The sequence below is a fragment of the Saccostrea cucullata genome, unplaced genomic scaffold (assembly GCF_032062105.1).
Source record: "Saccostrea cucullata isolate Sc308-1 unplaced genomic scaffold, CSIRO_AGI_Scuc_v1 ctg1978, whole genome shotgun sequence".
NCBI classification, from domain to species: Eukaryota; Metazoa; Mollusca; class Bivalvia; order Ostreida; family Ostreidae; genus Saccostrea; species Saccostrea cuccullata.
The window spans coordinates 200,001-222,862 of record NW_026926912.1 but is presented as its reverse complement, the minus strand read 5'-3'; the positions used below and the strand labels follow the sequence as shown (position 1 = coordinate 222,862).

At 34.8% G+C, this 22,862-nt stretch overlaps 2 protein-coding genes across 3 annotated transcripts in view; one reads left to right on the top strand and one right to left on the bottom strand.

Annotated features, from left to right (window-relative positions):
* Positions 1–19,030, bottom strand: part of LOC134272921 (nuclear cap-binding protein subunit 2-like) — a 68,935-nt gene extending 49,905 nt beyond the window's left edge. The window contains exons 1-4 of one of the 2 annotated variants that reach the window (XM_062755098.1): positions 18,874–19,030; positions 16,148–16,329; positions 15,020–15,158; positions 12,596–13,083 (exon numbers count right to left, since the gene is read on the bottom strand). In XM_062755098.1, coding sequence (XP_062611082.1) covers positions 12,988–13,083; positions 15,020–15,158; positions 16,148–16,329; positions 18,874–18,945 — 489 coding nt within the window. In that variant the 5' untranslated portion in view covers positions 18,946–19,030 and the 3' untranslated portion in view covers positions 12,596–12,987. Of the gene's footprint in view, positions 1–12,595; positions 13,084–15,019; positions 15,159–16,147; positions 16,330–18,873 lie in introns of those variants that run through there. The other variant, XM_062755099.1, reaches the window with a different exon arrangement.
* A 33-nt stretch (positions 19,031–19,063) lies between these two features.
* The window catches only part of LOC134272920 (GPI mannosyltransferase 4-like), a 7,838-nt gene continuing 4,039 nt past the window's right edge, over positions 19,064–22,862 (top strand). The window contains exon 1 of the mRNA XM_062755097.1: positions 19,064–19,132. The gene's annotated coding sequence lies outside the window, so the exon portion shown is untranslated. The remainder of the gene's footprint in view (positions 19,133–22,862) is intronic.

Genomic DNA, 22,862 nt, shown 5'->3' with positions numbered 1-22,862 from the left:
CTCCTAAATAAGATCAATGTAGCCGAACTGTTAGTATTGTAATTAAGTGTATGCACGTTTCTCATTGAAAAGTGTTTTAATAATGACAATTATTTTTTCACTGTGTTACCATTTATAAGAAATTTGTAGCAAATGTATATATCTAGAAAGATCTTTATTTTGTATTGAGTTGATTTCAATGAATATGAATTGAATATATTCTTTTTTTCAGAATGAATGAATAATTTTTTAATGAAACTTTTACTGTATAATATTCTGTAAAGTGGAAATTCTATAATACTTGATATACATGTATGTTTAATACAATCATTATATGTTATACATGTATACTGCATACATGTAGTGAAGAAAATCATGAATATATAATATTTTATCATATTATAAAAATATTCATAAAATTATAGAGTATATTGACTTATTTATTTATCACAAAGTGGTGAAACGCAGGGAATTTTGGGTTTCCTCTGACTTTATAAAAAATACACTGATGTCCCCATATGACAGCTTACAGCGAGAGTTGAAGTTTCTCGAATGCAATCCCAAGGTCAAGATATAAAAAAAATGTTAATATCCAAACAAAGGATTTGTGTCAATAAATATACGTATATTTGAAAAATGAAAGCCCAAGTACTTACCCTTTAATAGTTATCACAAAGATTATTAAAGTTATTTCAAAGTGAGTCAAGCTCCAAGGTCAAGGTCAAATGGTTGAATTAAGTGGAACTCAGGCAGGACCTTGTTGTAAGAAATTAACTACTGAAATTTAGAAGCCCTAGCACAAAATGTCAAAAAGTTATGGCCAAGGTTAATGTTTTTCAAAGGTAGTTCAACTTCTAAGGTAAAGGTCAGGATATCTGAAGAAAGGTATTGTCACATGGAATACACCTGTGAAATACAAAAGCTTCGTTCCAACTGTTCAAAGTTATGACCAAGGTTAAAGTTTTCTTTTTAATTGGGTCATTTTGTAAGGTCAAGGCCAAATTTATGTAAACCCATCTAAAGGTCTTGAATACACGTGAAGAATGAAAACCCTAGCATCAACTGTTCAAAAGCTATGGCCAAGGATAAGTTTCACTGATGATTTTTTTCAAAAGTAGGTCGAACTCAAAGGTCAAAAATATAATGTGAAAAATGAAAGGTAAAGCCCCACCCACTGAAACGTCATGTGCAAGGTTAAAGTTTTTTGCAGATTGACAGACAGACAGGACAAACACTATACATATCAGATTCTTTGATAACGCGGGCATAAAAAGTGCATATTAGAAAATATATACTTTTCAAAGAATAAATGCATTTTCACTATATAATCAAAAGAGCCCCACCCTAACACCATAATCCCTGACCCTGGGCCATAAAATTCAAAATTTTGGTAGAGGCACTCTTGCTAATCATAACTGTGAACTTAATTAGTTTATTTAATACCCAGGAGCAGAGAAGATTTTAAAAGAATAAATTAATGCAATTTCACTATATAGTGAATAGAGCCCCACCCTACATGTAACACCAGAACCCCTGACCCTGGGGCAATTAATTTCACAATTTTGCTAGAGGTTTCAATGCTGATTACAATCATTTCAACAATTTGCCTGCTTAATTGATATCCAGGAGTAAATAAGATTTTTTAAGACTGCACTAATTTTATTGGTTTTGGCCCCAGCCCCCAGGCCCCAGTGGGGCAGGAATCATCAAATTCACAATTTTTGTTCCCCTTCACCATCAAATGCTACATGCCAAAATTGGTTGGAATTTGTTCAGCGGTTTCAAAGAAGAAGCTGAAAATGTTTAAACAGACGACAAACAACAGACGATGGACGAAAACGGATAGCAATAGGTCACCTGAGGTGACCTAGAATAATCGGAGAGGTCATACATTATTGCAACTTATTTAAACATGAAGTATACTAGTGCTAGAGCAAACACAATTATAAAAAATTTACACTTAAAGCAATGTGATATTCATTCTCTTTAAAGCTGAAGACTCTTCATAAACATAGGTAATCAGAAATTACAGAGCTCACCTCAACGAATGTTGTCTTTAAGTAAGGCAAAGTCACACAATTAACCAACAAAAAGTGTACATTCCAAAAATGAAAATATTTAAGCAATTTTGATCTGATACTTTGAAATAGACCTACATAAACAATATAAACTAGTTCTTCTTCATGAAAATGTAATCAAAATCCAGCATCTGAAGCAAATTTGAGAGTTTTTATCTCTTGATGAAAACTTTAACCTGTTCACTCAACCGCAAAATGTAGGTCAGATTCAGCATCCGAAGCAAGCCTGGTAGTGTGCATCCTTAGATGTATCATCCATGCAAGTTTGGTCAACAAAGGGCTTATAGTTACTTGGATATGAAACCTGCACCAAAAACTTTAACCTGTTCACTCAAACCCAAAATATAGGTCAGATTCAGCATCCGAAACAAGTCCGGTAGTATGCATCCTTAGATGTATCATCCAAACAAGTTTGGTCAACATAGGTCTCATAGTTACTTGGAAATGAAACCTACACCAAAACTTTAAACTGTTCACTCTACCGGAAAATGTAGGTCAGATTCAGCATCCGAAGCAAGCCCGGTAGTATGCATCCTTAGATGTATCATCCATGCAAGTTTGGTCATCATAGGGCTTATAGTTATTTGGAAATGAAACCTGCACCAAAAGCTTTTACCTGTTCACTCAACCGGAAAATGTAGGTTAGATTCAGCATCCGCAGCAAGCCCGGTAGTAGCCATCCCTAGATGTATCATCCATGCAAGTTTGGTCAACATAGGGCTTATAGTTACTTAGCAATGAGACCTGCACCAAAAACTTTAACCTGTTCACTCAACCGGAAAATGTAGGCCAGATTCAGCATCCGAAGCAAGCCCAGTAGTGTATCATCCATGCAAGTTTGGTCAACGTAGGTCTCATATTTACTTGGAAATGAAACCTGCACCAAAAACTTTAACCTGTTCACTCAACCGGAAAATGTAGGTCAGATTCAGCATCCGAAGCAAGCCCGGTAGTATCCATCCTTAGATGTATCATCCATGCAAGTTTGGTCAACATAGGGCTTATATAGTTACTTGGAAATGAAACCTACACCAAAAACTGCACCAAAAATGTAAACCTGCGCCAAAAACATTAACCTGGTCATTCCTTTGCTGAAATTGCAGCATCTGAAACTTTGACTGGTACAATGAAACACACTAGAACCATCTTCCATGCATGTCTTATCAATATAGGACATAGAAGTACTTAAAAAGAAAACTGCTCCAAAAAACTTAACCTTCACCTGGGACGCCGACGCCGACGGTATTACATAAGCTCCCCCAACTTCGTTGAGTTGAGCTATAAAGGCATAGTCCGCCATATTCCCCATTCTCCAACGCTCTCCCTTCAACACATGTAAAAGGAGCAGCTCGCTTATCAGTTCATTGTATTTTGCTGTAGAGGTCCGACGAGTGTAGACGTACATCTTACACAGCTGTGCTTCTCGGTCGCGATGAAATTTTCAAATTTAACGTATTTTTTCCAAAACAGGACAAAAGTATCATGAACAAGAGCCCAAGGGCCTTATAGGTCACTTGAGTATCATACAACAACTTTTTAACAATTGAATTTGATTCATGTTTTAATTCAGAGGCCATGAAATTCACAATTTTGAAAGAGGTACATGTACCATTGCTTATCATAAATATGCACTCAGCATGCTTACTTAGGTTAGTAATACCTAGTGTTAGACCATGCTTTATTCAGCATCATCCACTATAACTGAACTTTACAAAATGAAGAGCTCCCTTATGGGGAGATAAGATATACATAAACTAGAGTTACTTCTCTTTGCATATAACACATAAGTAAACTAACATTAATTATACTTTTCTCTTTTGGGGTAAAGAAAATAAAATTAAAAAAAATAGAATTAATTAAGTGTTTCAGATTGTAAGATAAAACAATAACATTGGCTTTCAAAACATTGTTTTAACCACAAAAGTCTGGCAGCATCCGTCCTGTCATCAGAATCTCCAGAACACACAAACCACTTGCTCCTGCTTTTGTTAGGCAATTAGCGAGCTGTTTTTGTCCAGAACACCACTGAATTTTTTTCAAGTCTCCTTGAATGACTTCTTCTGTCAATGCCGCGATATCAATTCGGAGTCTCTTATCTTCCACAAGTTTTGTTGAATGCACGGATTCAATCACACTCTTATCGTCTACAAATGCATAAATCGCGATGGATTTGCTGGGAACTCTCAAAATTTCCTCCAACATGTGTCGATAATAAAAACTTGCCTCCAGTCCTTCCTGTAGACTAAGTGCCTCCGCTGCAAGAGTGGAGCGGACAACTCTTCTGATCTTTTTAGCCTGCCAGAAAAGGGGACGGCATTTTCCATGTTTGTCCATAATCCAGATGATAACTCCCTGGGTACTTCCAGTTGTCATTAAGGTTTCCTAAAGATGCATCAGTAAATGTCAATATCTTTAGTGATGCAAGATCTAAAGCTGGGAATCTCAAGATACTTTTTAAGTCCTTCAGCCAGTTAATAATTTTTGTTGCTCTGATTAAATCTGTCACGGTTCCACTCTTAAGCTTAGTACTCATATCAATCATCTCAAATGCAAGGTCTGGTCTTGATCCCTGCATGCCCTATGATTTGTCTATATGCAGTCTGTTCTTCATCACTTAGTTGACTTTTCTTCTGACTTGCTCGCAGTGGGTCGATCTCTGTACTTTGTAATTTCTCCATGTAATTAGTGTGATCCAGTATTATCCCCTCTTGATCTTGCTTAACATAGAAACCAATATACTGAAATTGGCGTTCTGCAACTTTTCCTGCTGAAAGTCTCATCCCCGGCATGGAGAAAATCGTCAACATGAGAACAAATTATTCCATGTAGCTTTCCGTCCCTTCTATAGTAGAAAAGAGCTGGGTCTACACCACACTGTTCGAAGCCAAGTTTGTCAAGTTCTTCTTTAACACACAAGTAAAACTGTCTTGCACCATCTTTAAGTCCATATAGACAGTGTTTCAACTTCCATATCATTCCGGCAGGTGTGTTACTTTCCTTTGGCGGTTGAAGATAAACATCTCTGTCAAGTTTCTTTCCTTGCAAAAAGGCTGACTTGATGTCTGTGGTTTTGACATCCCATAGCTTACTTGCCGTTAGAGTCAAAAATATCTTAAGGCCACCTTTTCCAACTGTCGGACTGTCTCTGGGGATGCAAAAATCCTCTTCAAACCCACGAGCTACAAGTCTTGCTCTCAATTGTCCTTCTTTTGAAGTCACAACCCATCTGGTAGATAATCTATGCTGTCCTTCATCCAGAACTTCTGAATATGTGTCAAAGTTCTTTAGTTTCTCTAACTCATTTTGCTTTGCTAGAGAAATATTGTCACAGTTTGTATTCTCACATGTTGTAGAACTGACACTCTCTTCTGTTTGGTTGATTCTCTCTTAAGAAAGTCTACCCAAGTCTACGCTTTTCTCTTGATCACTCTCAGAATCTTTCACGTTATACCAATCTCTGTAATTTCCTGTAGCTTTGCCTGCTCTGCTGAGAACTGTTGCTTCTATCCAATTCTCATCCTCCAATCCCATCTTGTACTGAATTCTCTAGTTTGCTTTCAGTGCAGGTTTGGGAGGTTGATGCGAGTTCTGGTCAATTTTCTTCTCTGACAGGTATTCAGTGACAGTACTCTTCTTATGTTCCACTTCATTTGTTTCATCTTGATTGTGTGTTTTCTCTTGATTAGCACCCGTAATTTCAATATCTGTTATTTTCTGTAGCCTGTTGGGTGACACTCGAACAAAAACTCCACCATGTCGAACGAAAACTACTTTGCCATCTTGAAAAACAACTCTTCCGGGTCCAAGCCATCTGTCTCTACCTGCACGTTTGTAGTACACCATATCACCATTCTCATAAGATTCTTCAGCAGCTCTCACTTTATTTAACAACGCCCGTCTGATTCTCTCATCAGCTTCAGCCTCAATGTAAGCTCGTCTAGTGCTGTGCAGTAAATTAAGATGTTTAGCAAATGTCTCGCTTATCGTACGACCCTCAAGAGCAAGCAGTTTGTCCGTCATGATGTTTGGGAGTTTGGGGATCCATCCAAATACTAGCTGGTGACTACTAAACCCATTCCACATTTTCAAGGCATTCCTTGCCGTCTTTGCCCAACATAACAAGCTCTGTTCACTTACATCTTTGTAATCGTGTTCCAATTTTGTGAGCATCATGTCAGTCACAGAGTGTACTCTCTCACACAAACCATTTTGAAATGGGCTTTCACCTGCAGATGTACAAACTTTGACATTCAGAATGGATGCAACTTCTCGAATTTCGTCCGAGTTAAACACCCCTCCATTATCTGTCATAATTGCGCCCATGACACCAAATATACCAATCCAATGAGACATGATTTTCTCAATAACATCAGTTGTCTTTTTCCTCTGAATAAAAACTGACACAGTGTATCTTGACCACATGTTAATCATGTGTAGTATCCATTTTCCTCTCCAGTACTTCAGATCCATAGCAACCTTCTCATTAAATTGCCATTGGAAATGAAACGACAGGCTGAGATGGGGTTCGGGCATACGTCTTGCACACTTCACATCTCTGCTCTGTTTTTTCAACGTCCTCTTCAAAGCTATCTCGCCATGCACCCGCATCTTGCAAAAGTGATACAAGTCGTTTCTTTGGTGGGTGGGCAAATTGTCGGTGCAGTTTCAAGAGAGTTGAGTATCTCTTTTTTGGGTCCACGTCATCAATACGAACCGAGCAAACTTCCTCAACGGGTATCATTTCTGCTTTATCTATAGAGATACAAAAGTGTCCAGAAGAGGTCACATTAAGGTTCATTGTTTTCCCTAGAATTTCTGCTGTGTCATCTTCTACGTACATCTTTACGCATGCAGTTTTCATAGCTGTTCGTGATAATAACAATGGAATGTCAGAATTAACAACATCAGTTGTTATTGTCACACCTTTCCCTGCTAAACGAGATGGAATTGCAAATTCTCCTTCAGATTTCTGACGAGTTCCTCCTCCAAACTTGAAAACTCTTCTGCCCTCAGTTTTTCTAATTTTGTTCTTATCCAAATCATCCAATGAATCAATGTATGTGTTGATCCAGGTACTCCCACACACTGTACTCTGCACGCACTGTCTAAGACTGCACAGTTTCTCGCGTCCATCCCCAAATGTCCTATTTCCTTTGGTTGGTAACCCGTAAACATTACAAATTCTTCTTCCTCGGCTGAACATGTGTTGACGTTAGCCATATTTTCCCAACTATGAGGACATGTTGCAACCATATGTCTGAATGACCCACAAGATTTGCACGTTAACACATTTCCATCTGGTCCTGATGGATTCATATACTCTTTTTGACTGATGAGCTGTCTATACGCGATTGTCCACGGTACTGACTTCGATGAGAGTCTCTACTCTGGCCACTCTGAAATCCTCTTCCTCTCATCTGCTCACTCCTTCCCCCTCCCCGATAAACTTTGTTGCTTATCATTCTAGTGTATCCCGCTGCTATTAGTGCTTCTTCATTTTCTGCAAGGAATGCTGGTTCAAGTTTAATGGATACTGGTTTGGTAGGTGCATTTCCTTCACAAGTTTCACCTTTGAATTTTTTAAGTGATTTCTTTGCTTCTTCATATAAAGTTTGTTTGTTCTCGAAATTCATTCCTGTCAAGACGATCATTCTTTCTTCTTTGCTTATCAATGATCTGAGTAATTTGAATGCCAAAATCTCTGGGGGTACAATGTAGCTTCATATTTTTCTTTTCAATTTTTCTGTATTTTGCATCGAAAATGGATATGTATTCATTGATAGACTGTCCATCACACCTTTTAATATCTTCAAATTTTTCTAAGCTATCTGCCAGGTCATCTTTGGCTAAATGTTTGTCCAAAAATTGTATCAATGTTTTCAAACCTGTGTCTTTTTTGAAATCCTCCAATTTCAGCTGATCAAACACTTTTTCACGTATCTGGGACTCATCATTTTCAGGAAGAGATAGGGCAATAGCGACACCTTGTTTCTTTTCATCTAACTCTGTGACTTCTTTCCATGCCAAGAGTTCTTGTTTGTATAGTTCATAACTTTTGATTTTGGGGTTGTAAGATGGGGGGGGGGGGGGGTTGAATTTTATTGACATTTTCTCAGTTCGCTAAAGTCAAACCTTTTTTATCATTCACCAAACACTGAATTGTAATAATTAAATGTCACACACTTGCTTACACTGTTTTCAGCACTTGTATCCTTAATTTTTCTTTCAACCACGTTCTGCTACCATTGTTAGACCATGCTTTATTCAGCATCATCCACTAAAACTGAGCTTTATAAAATGAAGAGCTCCCTTGTGGGGAGATAAGATAAACATAAACTACAGTTACTTCTCTTTGCATATAACACATAAGTAAACTAACACCTACAGGTAGATGTAGATCACAGTAACAAAGAGAAAATGCATTTCCACTTTTTCATTATCAGTTGTGCACCCCATCCCATAGGAACCACTGACCCTGGGGCAACATTTTTTTTAGAAATTTTATTTCATCACATTGTTGATTAATACCAAAGTTCAGATTTCAGAGCAGTAAATCATTTTCAGACCCCCCCCCCTTCAAGTAACTCTGTCCCAGGTGCCAGGAAATGAAGCATTTTTGTAAGAAGCAGCATTCTTCATCATAAATATATACTAAGATCATTTTCATAATACCTAGGATCAAAGGAAAATATTAGAGCCCCACCCTAACACAAGAAGCCCTGACCCCGGGGCTCTGAAATTCACAAATCTTAAAGAGGCAACCTTCCTCCTCATAACTATGTACATATTTCAATGGTTTAATACCCAGGTGCAGAAAAGAAGATTTTTAAAGAGTTTATGCATTTTCACTATATGACTGTATAATCAATAAAGCCCCACCGTAACTCGTGAACACCCAATCCAGGGGTCATGAAATTCACAATTTTGGAAGAGGCAGCCTTATTCAACATAACTACATGTTTGGTTTGTTAATTAAATACCCAGGAGCAAAGAAAAAGATTTTCAAAGAAATAATTCATTTTTTACTATACAATCCGCCCTAGCACTAGAACCCCTGGGGCCATGCAATTCACAATTTTGGAAGAGGCAAGCAGTCTTATTCAACATAGTTATGCACTTGGTTATTTTATTTAATGCCCAGGAGCAGAAAAGAATAAGTTCAAAGAAATAATGCATTTTTACTATATAATCTATAAAGCCCAACCCTGCCACTAGAACCCATGACCCTGGGGCCACTAGATTCACAATGTAAGAAGAGACAGCTTGATTCAACACTTAGTTATTTAATGCCGCAAACAGAAAAGAAGAATATCAAAGAATTAATGCATTTTCACTAATATAATCTATATGGCCCTGCCTTAGTACTAGAACCCCTGACCCTGGGGTCATTAAATTCACAATTTTGGAAGAGGCAGTCATTTTCAACTCAACTATGCACTTGATTACTTTATTTAATTCCCAGGTGCAGAAAAGCAGACTTTCAAAGAAATAATGCATTTCCACTATAAATATAACCTATTATGCCCCGCCCTAGCACAAGAACCCCTGACCCTGGGGCCATGAATTTCACAATTTTGGTAGAGGACGTAATGCTGATTACAATCATATCAACAGTTTGACTGCTTGATGTCCAGGAGTAAAGGAGATTTTTTAAGACTGCACTAATTTTAGTGGTTTTTGCCCCACCCCCAGGCTCCAGGGACTATGAAGTTCACAATTTTTGTTCCTCTTTACCCATCTATGCTATATGCCAAATTTGGTTGAAATTGGTTCAGTGGTTTTAGAGAAGAAGCTGAAAATGTTTAAATGTTAATGCACTGTGGCAACGCACTTTGAAAAAATTACGCACTTTGAAAAAATTTTTCAAAGTGCGTAAAATTTTTCAAAGTGCGTTAAATTTTTGACACACTCAACGCACTTTGAAAAATTTTTTCAAAGTGCGTTAAGAATGCACATAAACATTTTTTACCATGGAGGCATTTAACGCACTTTGAAAAAAAGATATGTAAAAAAAAAATTCTAGACTTAGATTTTAGTAATAGAGGAAATCAAATTGTAATAATTATATCTTTCGAAAAACTATTTAAAAATTTACATGAACTCATTTAACCTCATTGAAGACGAGTAGAAGGTCTCTCATCCCAACTCTTTTTTCTTAAACATTGTACATAGCTGTCGGTAGCAAATTGAAAGTTGACCCCACAGGTAAGCCCCAATTTTTAATGCATACATGTATATATTATGTATATCTTTGCAAAATATTTATATGCCTACATCAGGCACGTAGCATCGTTTTTTTTACTTACCTGAAAAAGTTGACAAGCTAAAAAAAACCGAAATATTAAATGTTGCCCAAAGTCGAGAATCCTACTTCTGGGGGTGGGGGCGGGGGTGGTAATGGCTACCTTTTTTCAAGACCAACTTTCTTTCAATTCAAACTTTTTGGGGTAAATTTTCTTTATAACACTGCACTGTGCTAAAATGTGGGGGGGGGGGGGGCAAACCTTTCTTTCAATATACATTTTCTATAGTAAAGGTAATGTCGGGAGAAAAAGTGGGGGGGTCAGGCCCCCCCCGCCCCCCTGATACTACGTGCCTGTACATGTAACCCCCTTTCCGGTACTGATGCCTATGCTACACCCAAATATATGTGTTTACATAACTGGTGTGACGTTGAAAACTTTCAATAAATCTAAGTTTACATAAAATGCATGCAAAAAAAAAATAAGTACAGTAAAGTATTTAAGCGAGAAAGAATTTTCAAAGTATGGAAAAATCAAAATCGCTCACTTTCACTTCCTGAAGTGACCTCTTCACAGAAGAATTATCAAACAGGTTCAATTATTTATCATACCTAAGATTTGCAGGAATATTGACAAATCCATACACAGTTTTTCAAAGTGCGTTAATAAGGTCCATATTAACGCACTTTGAAAAGAAATTTTATTTTTTCAAAGTGCGTTGACGTGGTCCCAAAATTTAACGCACTTTGAAAAAAATTTTCAAAGTGCGTAATTTTTCAAAGTGCGTTGTAACAATGCACGATGGACGAAAACGAATAGCAATAAGTCACCTCAAGTGACCTAAAAATAATTGGAGAGGTCTACATTATTGCAGCTACTTTAAACATAAAGTAAACTAGGGCTAGAGCAAACACAATTATAAGAAATTTACACTTAAAGCAATGTGATATTCATTTTAATTTTAAAATAAAGAAGCGTTTTATACATTAAACATGTTTAACTGTAATTTATTACCATTTATTTTCTTAATGCATACAGAAAAATAGTACCTAACTAGAACACTGACCAGTCAGCAAGGGCCCCGCCATGGGGTAGAAATAAAAGGGTGCAGCTTACAGAATGATTAATAAATGTACAAAGAAAAAGCATTTCAAGATAATTCCTGAATATTCAAAAACCTGAAAATAATATCCTTGTGTTTACATTTGGCAGTAAAGAACAACTTAACATTGAATGTATATTTATACAATTATGAATCTTGTGTTATATAAATGCCAGCGTTCAATGAATGCAAATATCATGAAGGCTTGACCTTAACTTCAAACAAACAGCAGTTGCAGACAAAGGTTTTCATTAATCTTAAAGTGACAGATAAAGAAAAGCCTACTAGATTTTCTGCAGCAGGCTAGATAATTAATCGCAAGGGATTAATTGTACATCTCACATCATTTTATTCTAAATTTACAATAAGAACTTTTTCAGTATTAATGATAGAATGGGGTTTTTATACAACTACATTAAAAATTAAAAATATTCTTGAATTAATATATTTTTTAAAAAAAAGTGAGAAAAAAGTACCCTGGTAAATCAAAAAATCTTCTTCAATCTATTTCTTTTTTTTTTAGAATTCAATGAAATCAAAACTATCAGACAAAAATAAATAATAAAAATTTCAGAATGTTCATAGCATTCCAAATTGATTTAACTTCAAAACAAACTTCATTTGCAGACAGAGGTGGTAATTAATCGCAATGTGACAGATAAAGATAATGCTCTGGATTTTCTTCAGGAGGAAAGCTAATTAATCCCATGGGACTCCTAGCAGCATTCAGTTTACTGAATGGGAACATCTTCAGCAGTTATCTCTCTTTGCCAATGCATTCTTATATAAAGTTAAGGAATCTACCCCACCACCCCAGCTCCAAACCAAGGGACATAGAGAACCAAACTTAGCATCAAAATATGTATTTTTGCCTACTGAACTACCGTACCAAATTTGATCTTAATTGATCAACCATAAAAAAGTTGCCTGTTCATTCTTATGCATAGTTAAGGAATCTACCCCACCACCCCAGCTCCAAACTAGAAGACATAGAGAATTAAACTTAGCATCAAAATATGTATTTCTGCCTATTGAACTACCATACCAAATTTAAACTTGATTGGGCAACCATAAAAAAGTTATTAGAAAAAAAAACAGAAAATTTGTGGACGGAAGAGTGACAGACGGACGGACAGAGTGATTATTATAGGGCACCAGCAGATCCTTGCGGGGCCCTAATAAAAACAAAAACTTGACTCTGATACTATTTTTACTTTATACAGAAATATATACATGTAATGACAAACGAAAAAAGCAATGAATCATGATTAAAACTTATTCTGTCAATAGATGTGTACATCCTGCCATATAAAGTCATTCCTTTGCAAAATGGAAAGTTGGTAAAAATGATGGTAGGTTATTAAGTGCAATATTAATTGCTTCAATATGTAAATACAAAGTATAAATAATCCACCTAGAGCACAGAGCATCCATAACATGAAGTTTTTGTTTTTGAGGTAGGGCTAGCAGTTTTTAAGAGGATTCTTTCCCTAATCAGGAAAGTGACTGTTTCTCGTAGCCTTGTCCTTAAATAACAGTCTGATAAACACACTTAAACACAGCCTCACAGGTCGGGATCACATGATCACATGGGGTCACGTGATTGGTTGATCTTTGAAGCCACTATTTTTCCATATCCTCCCCTTCCTTCATCATAATCTGTTCTGTATTCATCTCGGACCTGAAATTTAGGAACAAAAAATGTAGGGCATAAAAAACAACAGACCCAAGGGCCACAAAGCTCACTTGATCACTATGGCTAGGAAAAAAGCATAAATTAGTTAAGTATTGAAAAGCTGAGTGCTATCCATTATGGGAAGGGATGGGGTATAATTTGAACAAAATTGGAATAAACTGGAGTATACGGACAAATAGTTCCCATGAGCGTAGAATGAAGCAGTTATTCGGTGGAAACATGTAGAAATTAATTTGTCTACCACTTACCAAAATTGAATCTTCTAATTATGCTTACATAATTTATCTGTTTGACTTTGGTGAATTATTTCCTAAACTTTAATTGTGGCATTACCCTTACCCTGGGGGTCTTGATTTTAACAAATCATGCTTAATAATTTTTTTTTTACTAATTGCAACTTTTTTCTTTAGCTTTTCTTTAACTTTCTTGGATGCCCCACCCTACCCTGGAGATAATAATTTGAACAAAGTTGATGCTTTAACTTTTGAGAATGCTTCGACATAAATGAGCAGCCATTTCTTTGCTGTTCTTCAGAAGAAATTGAAAATTTTTTTTTATATATATATTCCTATGTAAATCTTTGATTTTGTAATTATCTACCCCTTGGAAAATGGCATGGGCCTTTATTTGAACAAACAATGATACACAATAGATAAATTTCGATCAGAAAAGCTCACTTGAGCCTTGGGATGAACCAAAAATTAAAACTATAAAAAACAATTTACTTTCAAGAAAAAAATTTAACTTCAGTTAGCTTTTTTGAAACTGAAGGACTGTTGAAATCAGCATAATCAGAATAATTTCTATTTAAAGCAATATGAGCTGCATTTTTGAAAATTTTATTTTCCTGGTAAAATGTGTTATTATCATTAATCTGTATGTAATCTAAATCCTTATGATCAATAAAACCAAAATAAAGTTTAAAAATGTTTCAGAAGAAATATTTATGTACAACTGAATACACAGTATCATATAAGAAATCATTATTGTACAGGACAACAGTAATTCAATTTTACTTCAATCAAAGCATATAAAAAGTTCTTTCATAGCAAATATGAACAACAGAAGTTTATAAATGTTCTATTTTACTTTCATTGAAATAGTTAAATTAGTTAATTATAAATTTGCAACATTTTTTCCGATGTCAAACATGCAGCTCATATTGCTTAAAACATGTTAAATTATACAGATTGATTATTTGGGAGCCAGTCAAAGCGCCCCCTAATAAAAACGTCCAGGTCAAAGCGTCCATTAACTTTAGTCAAAACGTCCCCTGATTTTGGTCAAAGCGCCCCCTAACAATTGCATATTTTTACAGAAAAAAATATATTTTATAGAAACAATCTTTACTGTCCCTGGATTTGGTCAAAGTGACCCCTAATATACTTTTACAGGGAAAAAAACTTTTCGAGTCAATCCCAAAGCAATGGTCAAAATGTCCCCTGATTTTGGACAAAGCGCACCCTATAGAATTAACTGCCAAACAATGATAATATAATAAATTCAAAACAGTTTTATTCCGTATTTTGTAAAAATATAAGGGGGCGCCTTGAACAAAATCACTTGACTTGTAACGCTTTTATTTTGGGGTGGTTTTGTAACATCATTTTAGTATAAGGGGAACTTTGACAAAAATCAGGGGACACTTTGACCAAAATCAGGGGACGACATCATTTTACTGGATTCCAAATTAAGTCCAAAATCGGGACGCTTTGACCGGGAGACTTTGAGATTTATTGACTTGTAAGAGCTAGTGCATTGTAGACAGAGTTTCTAATTTGTGGAAATTCTAATACTGTACCATATTCATTTGATAGATACAAATTTAATGACCTGCCTCAGGGTGTGAAATAGAAATGGCTTTGTTTATGTTGTATGTAACAAACCCAATCATGGGTTCCGATACATTTAAAATGTTTACCTGTCCCCCACTTTTGCCCCTCCCGTATTGTCGTCCCTCCTTAAAGCCGTGATCCCAGTCCGTACGAATGATCCGGTCGTCCAGTCTTGTTCCGTTGATGTACCTCATTGCATTCTCTGCGTCCTCTCGTGTATAGTATCTTGGTAGTTCAGGAAAAACTAACTGCCACAATTAGTCATTAATATACCTGGTAATTATTTGGAAATTAAAAGTATTTCTTTTTCAAACTTCTGTTTCATTGGTTGTATCCCTTTAGAATTAAATTAAAAAAAAAATGTTTCTACATCCTTATTCATTGTTCACATAAATTAGCGACATGATTTAATTTGTTTTAACATGCTTAATTGACTTCATGATCATTTGACTTTGAAAAAAGAACCTTAATATAGAGATAAAAATGTTTTGTTTTTTATATCTTACCACAATTAACTTATATATTCAATTTTTCTCTGCCAATTTTCAAAAAAAGATCTTAAAATTCTTTAATTATAATAGGCCCCTAATGACACAAATGTCAATTATTCCTTTATAAATTTGTCAAGTAAGTGCCATTTTTGTTAAATTTTGCCCTTACAGCCATGCTTTTATTAATGCAATTTTTTAAGCTTTTAAAGTTTTGTTTTTTTTGAAAATTCAAAGACATAAAAGTAAATTGTGAATGTCATGTAATCTTAATCATATCAGCTAATTTTAAAAATATTCAGTTTATCTTGGGGTATATCTTTCATAAATCAAAATAACTGTGTATTCTTATTACGTTTTGAGAAACTGAACCCAATCATCACAAACCATAACACAGAGAGAGTTATACTGTGGTTTCATTAATATTTGTCAAGCACCAATTTTCAAGGATTTCGTTGTTTAACTTTATCTAAATGTTCATTGAATTAAGAAATGTGTTATTCATTTGTATAGGCAATACCTTTGTCCATGAAATTACATATCCTCTAAAACGTCATGAAGGTTGATGCCTACGAAAATTAATGAAACCACAGAATTTGGTCTCTGCACTGCACTGGTTTGAGACGTCACGATGACTGAAATGTAATTGAATGATAATCACTTAAAAAATGAGTTTACTTGTCATTTATAAATAAACACATAAGACATCAAAACACAGAAGGATACTCCACAAAACAGAATCCACAGGGCGTTTTCTTGACCTTATCCAGCCCCATGACAATTCGCTTGATGTCGCCACATTTCCCAAACAGCTCGTGGATCTGTTCCTCTGTGGTGTAGTACGAGAGATTTCCTACGTATAACGTAGAGGACGTCAACAAAGCTTTCTCCTGGTCCGCTCGGCTCCCCTAAAATGTAAGTAAATTACAGTGTTTTCGCCTGTTATGCAAATTATCCCATGTTCCCTACTATTGTTGATGCCCTGGCATACTATGATAACTAGACAGTGATTCCTTAAATTAACCTTTTAAATTCTAATTTTAATGTTTATTTAAACAGATATAAAATATAAACAATAAAATGTCTTTCATTTGTTGTTAGTACATGTACTGGAATGAAAGTCTCAGCTATTGCAGAAAAAATTTACATAACCCGTTTACAACCAAAGAAAGCATTTTATTGTTTATAATCTCTGGTAGCATTTACAGTATGTATTCTGAGCTGTACAGCCACCAGTGAGAAAATCTATCCTGAACAAGATATCTCCACTTTTAATGTCTCTGTCCCCAAAATATGCAAACAGAATTTTCCCCATCAGGCAAATCATCTAGAAGTCAATGAAGAGTCAGCTGCAGAAATGTTATAAAAGCTATGCCATTGGGGTTAAATGACCAGAATCTGAATCTGAGGTGCTTGAAAAAGGTGAGCCATATAGGTCACAGCAATCAGAATTGCCTGGCCACAAACCCCATTTACTTAAAACTGGAAAATACATGGTAAAAGTATGTATGGAATTTCAAAATTTAATGTTATTATTGTTTAGTTGACCACCTACTTGTTTAGGAGGAAAGAAGAAATATCAAAATACAGTAAAACTCGTTAATTACAAACATGGACATTGCGAATTCACGGTTATAACGAAGTTATCTTGGATCCCTGACTAAGTATATTTAACAAATTCCTTATACGGATATAACGAATTACGGATATAGCAAAGTAATTTCAGAGGTCCCAGTGAATTCGTTATAACCGAATTTTACTGTATCTTTTGAGGTTGGAATGTGACTGCATGTATGTGAGGGGTGTTTTTTGGTTCTTACATCTGAGGATATTTGTGGTTGTCCAGGGGATTTTGACATTAATGGTTGTTCAATTCTCCAGGGAAATAAATTCTTAGTTTGTGCAAAGTTGAAAATATTGACAAACTTCTCCAATCGGGCAAGTAAATATTTTAGATACTAAAAAATGTTTTATCTACCTAACAATAGCCCGAAACTAATTTAACATACTCTGTTTAGTATGACCGCTTTCAGACAAGTTAAAGTTTAAAAAGTTTATTTGCCCATAACTTAATAGACCATTTCATGGTAACTGCGGCACTACTCTCTTTCAGGGCAAAATGGTACATTTTGGTGAAATGACGTAAAAATAATTGTTAAATATACGTCATTTAATCATCTCTCAACAAAAACTTCACCAAACGCGATTATTTTGCCCCGCAAAAGAGTAGTACCACAGTTACCGTGAAGGGGCTAATAGACAAACGATGAATTTGTTACATGTATTATCCATTATTCAGGTCCAGCACAATACCCTGATAAAAGTATTATAAATACCTTGATCAAGGTATTTTATGTAAAGAAAATTCAAAAAATTCTTAAAAAATTACATACTGAAAGTCGATTTCTGAGTTGTTGTCAGTAAATTCACCAATGCATGTAAAGTACTCATGCAACCACAAAGAAATCAGTATAAAATCATGTCGTGTGAGGAGACGTTCCTTTATAAATGCTGTCTTTTTGATACCAGAGTGTTTTTCATGTGCGAGTGGACACACTAACAAAAACTCAGAACTCAACTTTCAGTTTTAATTTTTTAAATTTTTTTTGAATTTTTATTACACAAAATACCTTGATCAAGGTATTTTTAATACCTTTATTAGGATATTGTGCTGGACCTGATATCTATGCTACAAACAGGTCCAGTCCAAAGACTATATTATTTCTACCTACATAGCAATTAATAGCTACTTAGGTATTTAAAGCTACCCAAAGTAGCTATTTTTACCTACTTTTTATAATTTCTGCATTTTGCAGCACAAAGACCAAACGGCGCAACATGGTGAATACCATATCTTTTGATACAGTCACACTAATGATGAATACGACAAAATTTTGGTCGAAAAATGATTACTTCCTGCATCGGCAATTTTACATTAGTTTCTATGCAAAATTGATAATATCCGAAGTAATCATTTTTTGGCCAAATTTTTGTCATATCCATCATAAGTGTGACTGTTTCAAAACATTTTGTGCTAACCATGTTGCGCCGTTCCTGCATTTGGCCACAAAATGCAAGCAAAGCAGAAAGTAGGTAAAAATAGCTACTTTCGGTAGCATTAAATACCTAGGTAGCAATTAATAGAAATAGTAGAAATAGTAGAAATAGTCTTTGGACTGGACCTGCCCAACTCTTTCCTGTTGTTATGATTTTCCCCCTCTGTTACAGGTAGATGGAAGCCATTGGAAGGGGTAGCGAAACATGCATTCAAATTTCAATCTGTATACATTTCAGAGAGCACTACCCTTTATGTAAACAAAGTAAATAAAGTGAAAGTACGTTTTTTCGAGAAAAGTTGGGCATATCAAAATCAAATTTTGGATCAATGTAATTGTTACCCATAAACAACAGGTGAAGCTTTAGATAAGTTCAGAGTGTGTGTTTATCTTTACCTTAAAATGTTGGTCTCTATATGAGCTAATCGCTATTGATCCAGAAGGAAATTTTGCTCGAAAAGCGGACATTTCAGATTTTCTTCGTTTTCGCGTGGTTAACTGGTTCTCCGCCTGTAGCTTTTCTTACTTCGGAACTTCTCAAATTTCTAGTGGATATTATGATCGTAAACCTAAAAGTGTTCCGAATGTAAAAAGCATGGCCACCAGATAGCATCTAGCATTGGAAAAAAAACTCTGTGGTTGAACATTATAAGAGGTATTTGATACTTTCAATGCATATTTATTTTTCAAAATTAAAGCTGAAATAAGCAAATATTATAGAAATAATTTATGAAACATTAAGCTTTTGTCATATCATTCCGTTTAAAACAGATATGTAAAAGATGCGTCTATTTGCCCCCATGGACGGAAAGGTATAATGCCCTGATTGACCTGATTACATATATATGCTGAAATAAAGAGTTTTAATGTGCATAAACAATATTATTTTTATTGGAAATTTTGAATATTATCATTTTCTAGAAGAATCATCAAGAAAATGCTAAATAAAATATTTTTTATAAGTTTTATTTGACATAGAAAATTGACAGGGGTATAATGGAGTGTGACTAAAATGGGTAGCGAAACCCGGGCCGGGCCGGGAATTTCAAAACTGAGATCCGGATTTTAATAATTACGAGATAAATACTCATTCTTTCTTCATGAAATTTACAGACATAGTTAATAAGTATAGGTTTTGCCTTCGCTGAGAATTTTAAGTTAAAATGTTTTGTTTTTCGATAATTTTCGCCGATTGTCCTTTTCCAGGTGACTAAAATGGGTAGCGAGCCCGGTTTACTCATTTTGGCGATTTTAAGCTTAATGCATCGAAAGTGTTTGTGATATTTGCATTAAATGGTTGTTTATTAACTTCAAGAAGTTAAATTGTTCAATCATTATGAAATAAAATGTCAATTATGAGGGTTTTTGTCATTTTTCATAGACCCGGGACGGGTCAAAACCGGACGCGTTTGCCCGGGACAAATTATATAACTCCGGATTGCCAGAGAAAGAATGTAGATTTTTTTAGTCCCTGACCGAGATACATCTAAGAAATAAATTGGAAAAAATTAATATAAATTTGCAAAGCAGAAAAGTGTCATTTAGATCAAATTATATGTTATTATCTGACAAGTATTTCGGAAATAAAAGGTTTTTCACGGGTGAACGTATCCGGTTTTGACCAATCCCGGGTACACAATAAATGCGTGTATTTTCAATAATCGTGATTTATTATTGCAACAGTTAAATGTTTTAGGTAGTTTAAGTTCAATTTCAAAGACCCAAATGAAATAATTGTAAATAAGCTGCCGAAATTAACTTTAAATCGCCCAAATGAGTAATCCGGGCTCGCTACCCATTTTAGTCACTTTGAAAAGGACAATCGGTGATAATCATTTAAAAACACAATATTTTGACCTAAAACTTTTAGCGAAGGCCAATCATAGAATAATAAACTATGTCCGTAAATTTCATGAAGAAAGAATGAGTATTTATTTCGAGATAATCAAAAACCCGGTTTTCGTTATCGAAATTCCCGGCCCGGCCCGGGTTTCGCTACCCATTTTAGTCACACTCGGTATAATGTCCTGATTTTAAGGTATAATGACCTGATGACCTGATAGTATAAAAACTTCTAATGAACCCAACTTAGCAAAACTTAAAATTTACAACTTGATTAAATTTATTTTAAGGATCATATATAAAAGTAGTTAAATTCAGTTTGGGTTAAATTATCTATTGCATATGGACAGGTCCAGCACAATACCCCGATTAAGGTATATAGCTTGATAAAGCTTAATAGCTTTATCAAGATATTTAAAATACTTTGATCAAGGTATTTTATGTAAATAAAATTGAAAAAAATTCTTAAAAAATTAAATAATGAAAGTCGAGTTCTGAGTTTTTGACAGTGTGTCTATTCGTGCATGAAAAACACGCTGGTAAGTGGTATAAAAAAGAAAGCATAAAATAACGTCTCCTCTTACGACTTGTTTTTATACTGATTTGTTTGTGTTTGAGTACTTTACATGCATGGGTGAATTTACTGACAACAACTCAGAAATCGACTTTCAATAATTAATTTTAAAAGAATTTTTTTGATTTTTCATTACATAAAAAATACCTTGATCAAGGTATTTTAAATACCTTGATAAAGCTATATAGCTTTATCAAGCTATATACCTTTATCGGGGCATTGTGCTGGACCCAGGGTTTGACATTAAGGCACGTCCGACCGACAGTCTAGTAAATGATGGGTTCGGTCGGGTAAAAACTAGACCGACTGGTTGTGTAAGAAAAATAAATGAACTTTTTAAATTTAAACATATCATTTATTGTCAATGTAAAAATAAAATGAAAATGTTCCTAACTGCATAGTAGAAAGAAAACTACGTACGTTACAGACAGCGTGACTGATGTGCTATTTTTAACAACATTTATTGTCGGCATTCGTAACAAAGCGGCCATTTTCCTAGAGAGATGCAATAAGTTATTTATCATTCACAGAAATGGCCGAGTAGTTACCATTGTCATTGTCGAAAATTCACATTTACGACATCGGTAAACCGAGTACTTGTAAATGGCAATAAATTACAGTAATAAAATTATTTTTACTATACATAAATCCTCTGAACAATTTCAATGGTATCAATATTAATAATGTATACAAGTTGATAAAATTAGGACTAAACACGACAAGCTGCACGTAGATGACCTAGTTTCGATGTTGACATGTGAGCGGGAAAATGTTGTTATATAAATAATACGGATTCACATCTGCACAGAAAAAAAATATCACTATTTCTTACTTTAGATTTTTTTCCTAAAGTTTGGTCAGGGCTAGTGATTAAAGGGTCAGGGCTAGTAAAAATTTGCCAGAGGAGCCTGACTGGTCTAGTATTCCAAAAGCTTAATGTCAAACCCTGTGGACCTGATGGAATCAAATACCCAGAGACCCAAAAACATGTCTCGGTATAATGATCCCATACACAAGATAACTTACCCATGAATGTTCAAAATTATGCCGAATAAATATTAAGATAAATTATTATTAAAATTTATATTTACTTTATTTCAATTTCTTCCTATAATAATTTAAGGAATGAATTAAACATGTTAAATAGCTACCCATTTTATACGGTATAAACTGGGTTGGGGCAGTTTATGCTTTATAAACCGCGAAGTGGTTTATAAAAAAGCGTATTACTAAACTGGTACAACCCAGTTTATACCGTATAAAAAGGGTAGCTATAAAATTCATTGCTTATAATTTAATTTTCATTTATTTGATGTAAGAAAAAAAGAAGATTGTTCCAACAAAATGACTTCAATATTGCAATATTGTACAATATTTGAATGTAACAACAGGTGGATTAATACCTTTTTGACGCAAGTCATTAAATGTGACGTAGGCAACCCATTTTATACAATATAAAATAATTTTTTATCCAATCAAATACAGCATTACAACCAGAATTAAATTATAGACCTATAATCTGTACAATGTTTGAATGTCTAACTGCCAAGCAACAAAATCGAATTTTTATTGCATGAAAAATAGAAAGAAGGCAAAACAACTTTACATTTCTGGTCCTCAGAAAAATACAGGTCTTTGCAAGAGAATTTTTAAACTCTTAATCTCATGATCAATCACATGCGAGGACTAACTCTAATCTCCTGGGAAGATGCTAGACTTGATAGAGGTACGAGGACTATAACTATAAGCTATTGGAAGAAGTAAAGTATTGCACAAGACTAACCTAATCAGTTAAATGACATAAATCTGAGGTCATGGTGCAGTGAGTGCGCGAATCTTATGGATTTTGGATGACCGTAAAATCAAGTACTGTCCACCTAAAACTAGTGCTTTTCTGTCTTGCTCAATTTAATTTTCTCATATACAATTTAGTACTGTCAAAGTAATAATGCATATTGATTATCATACA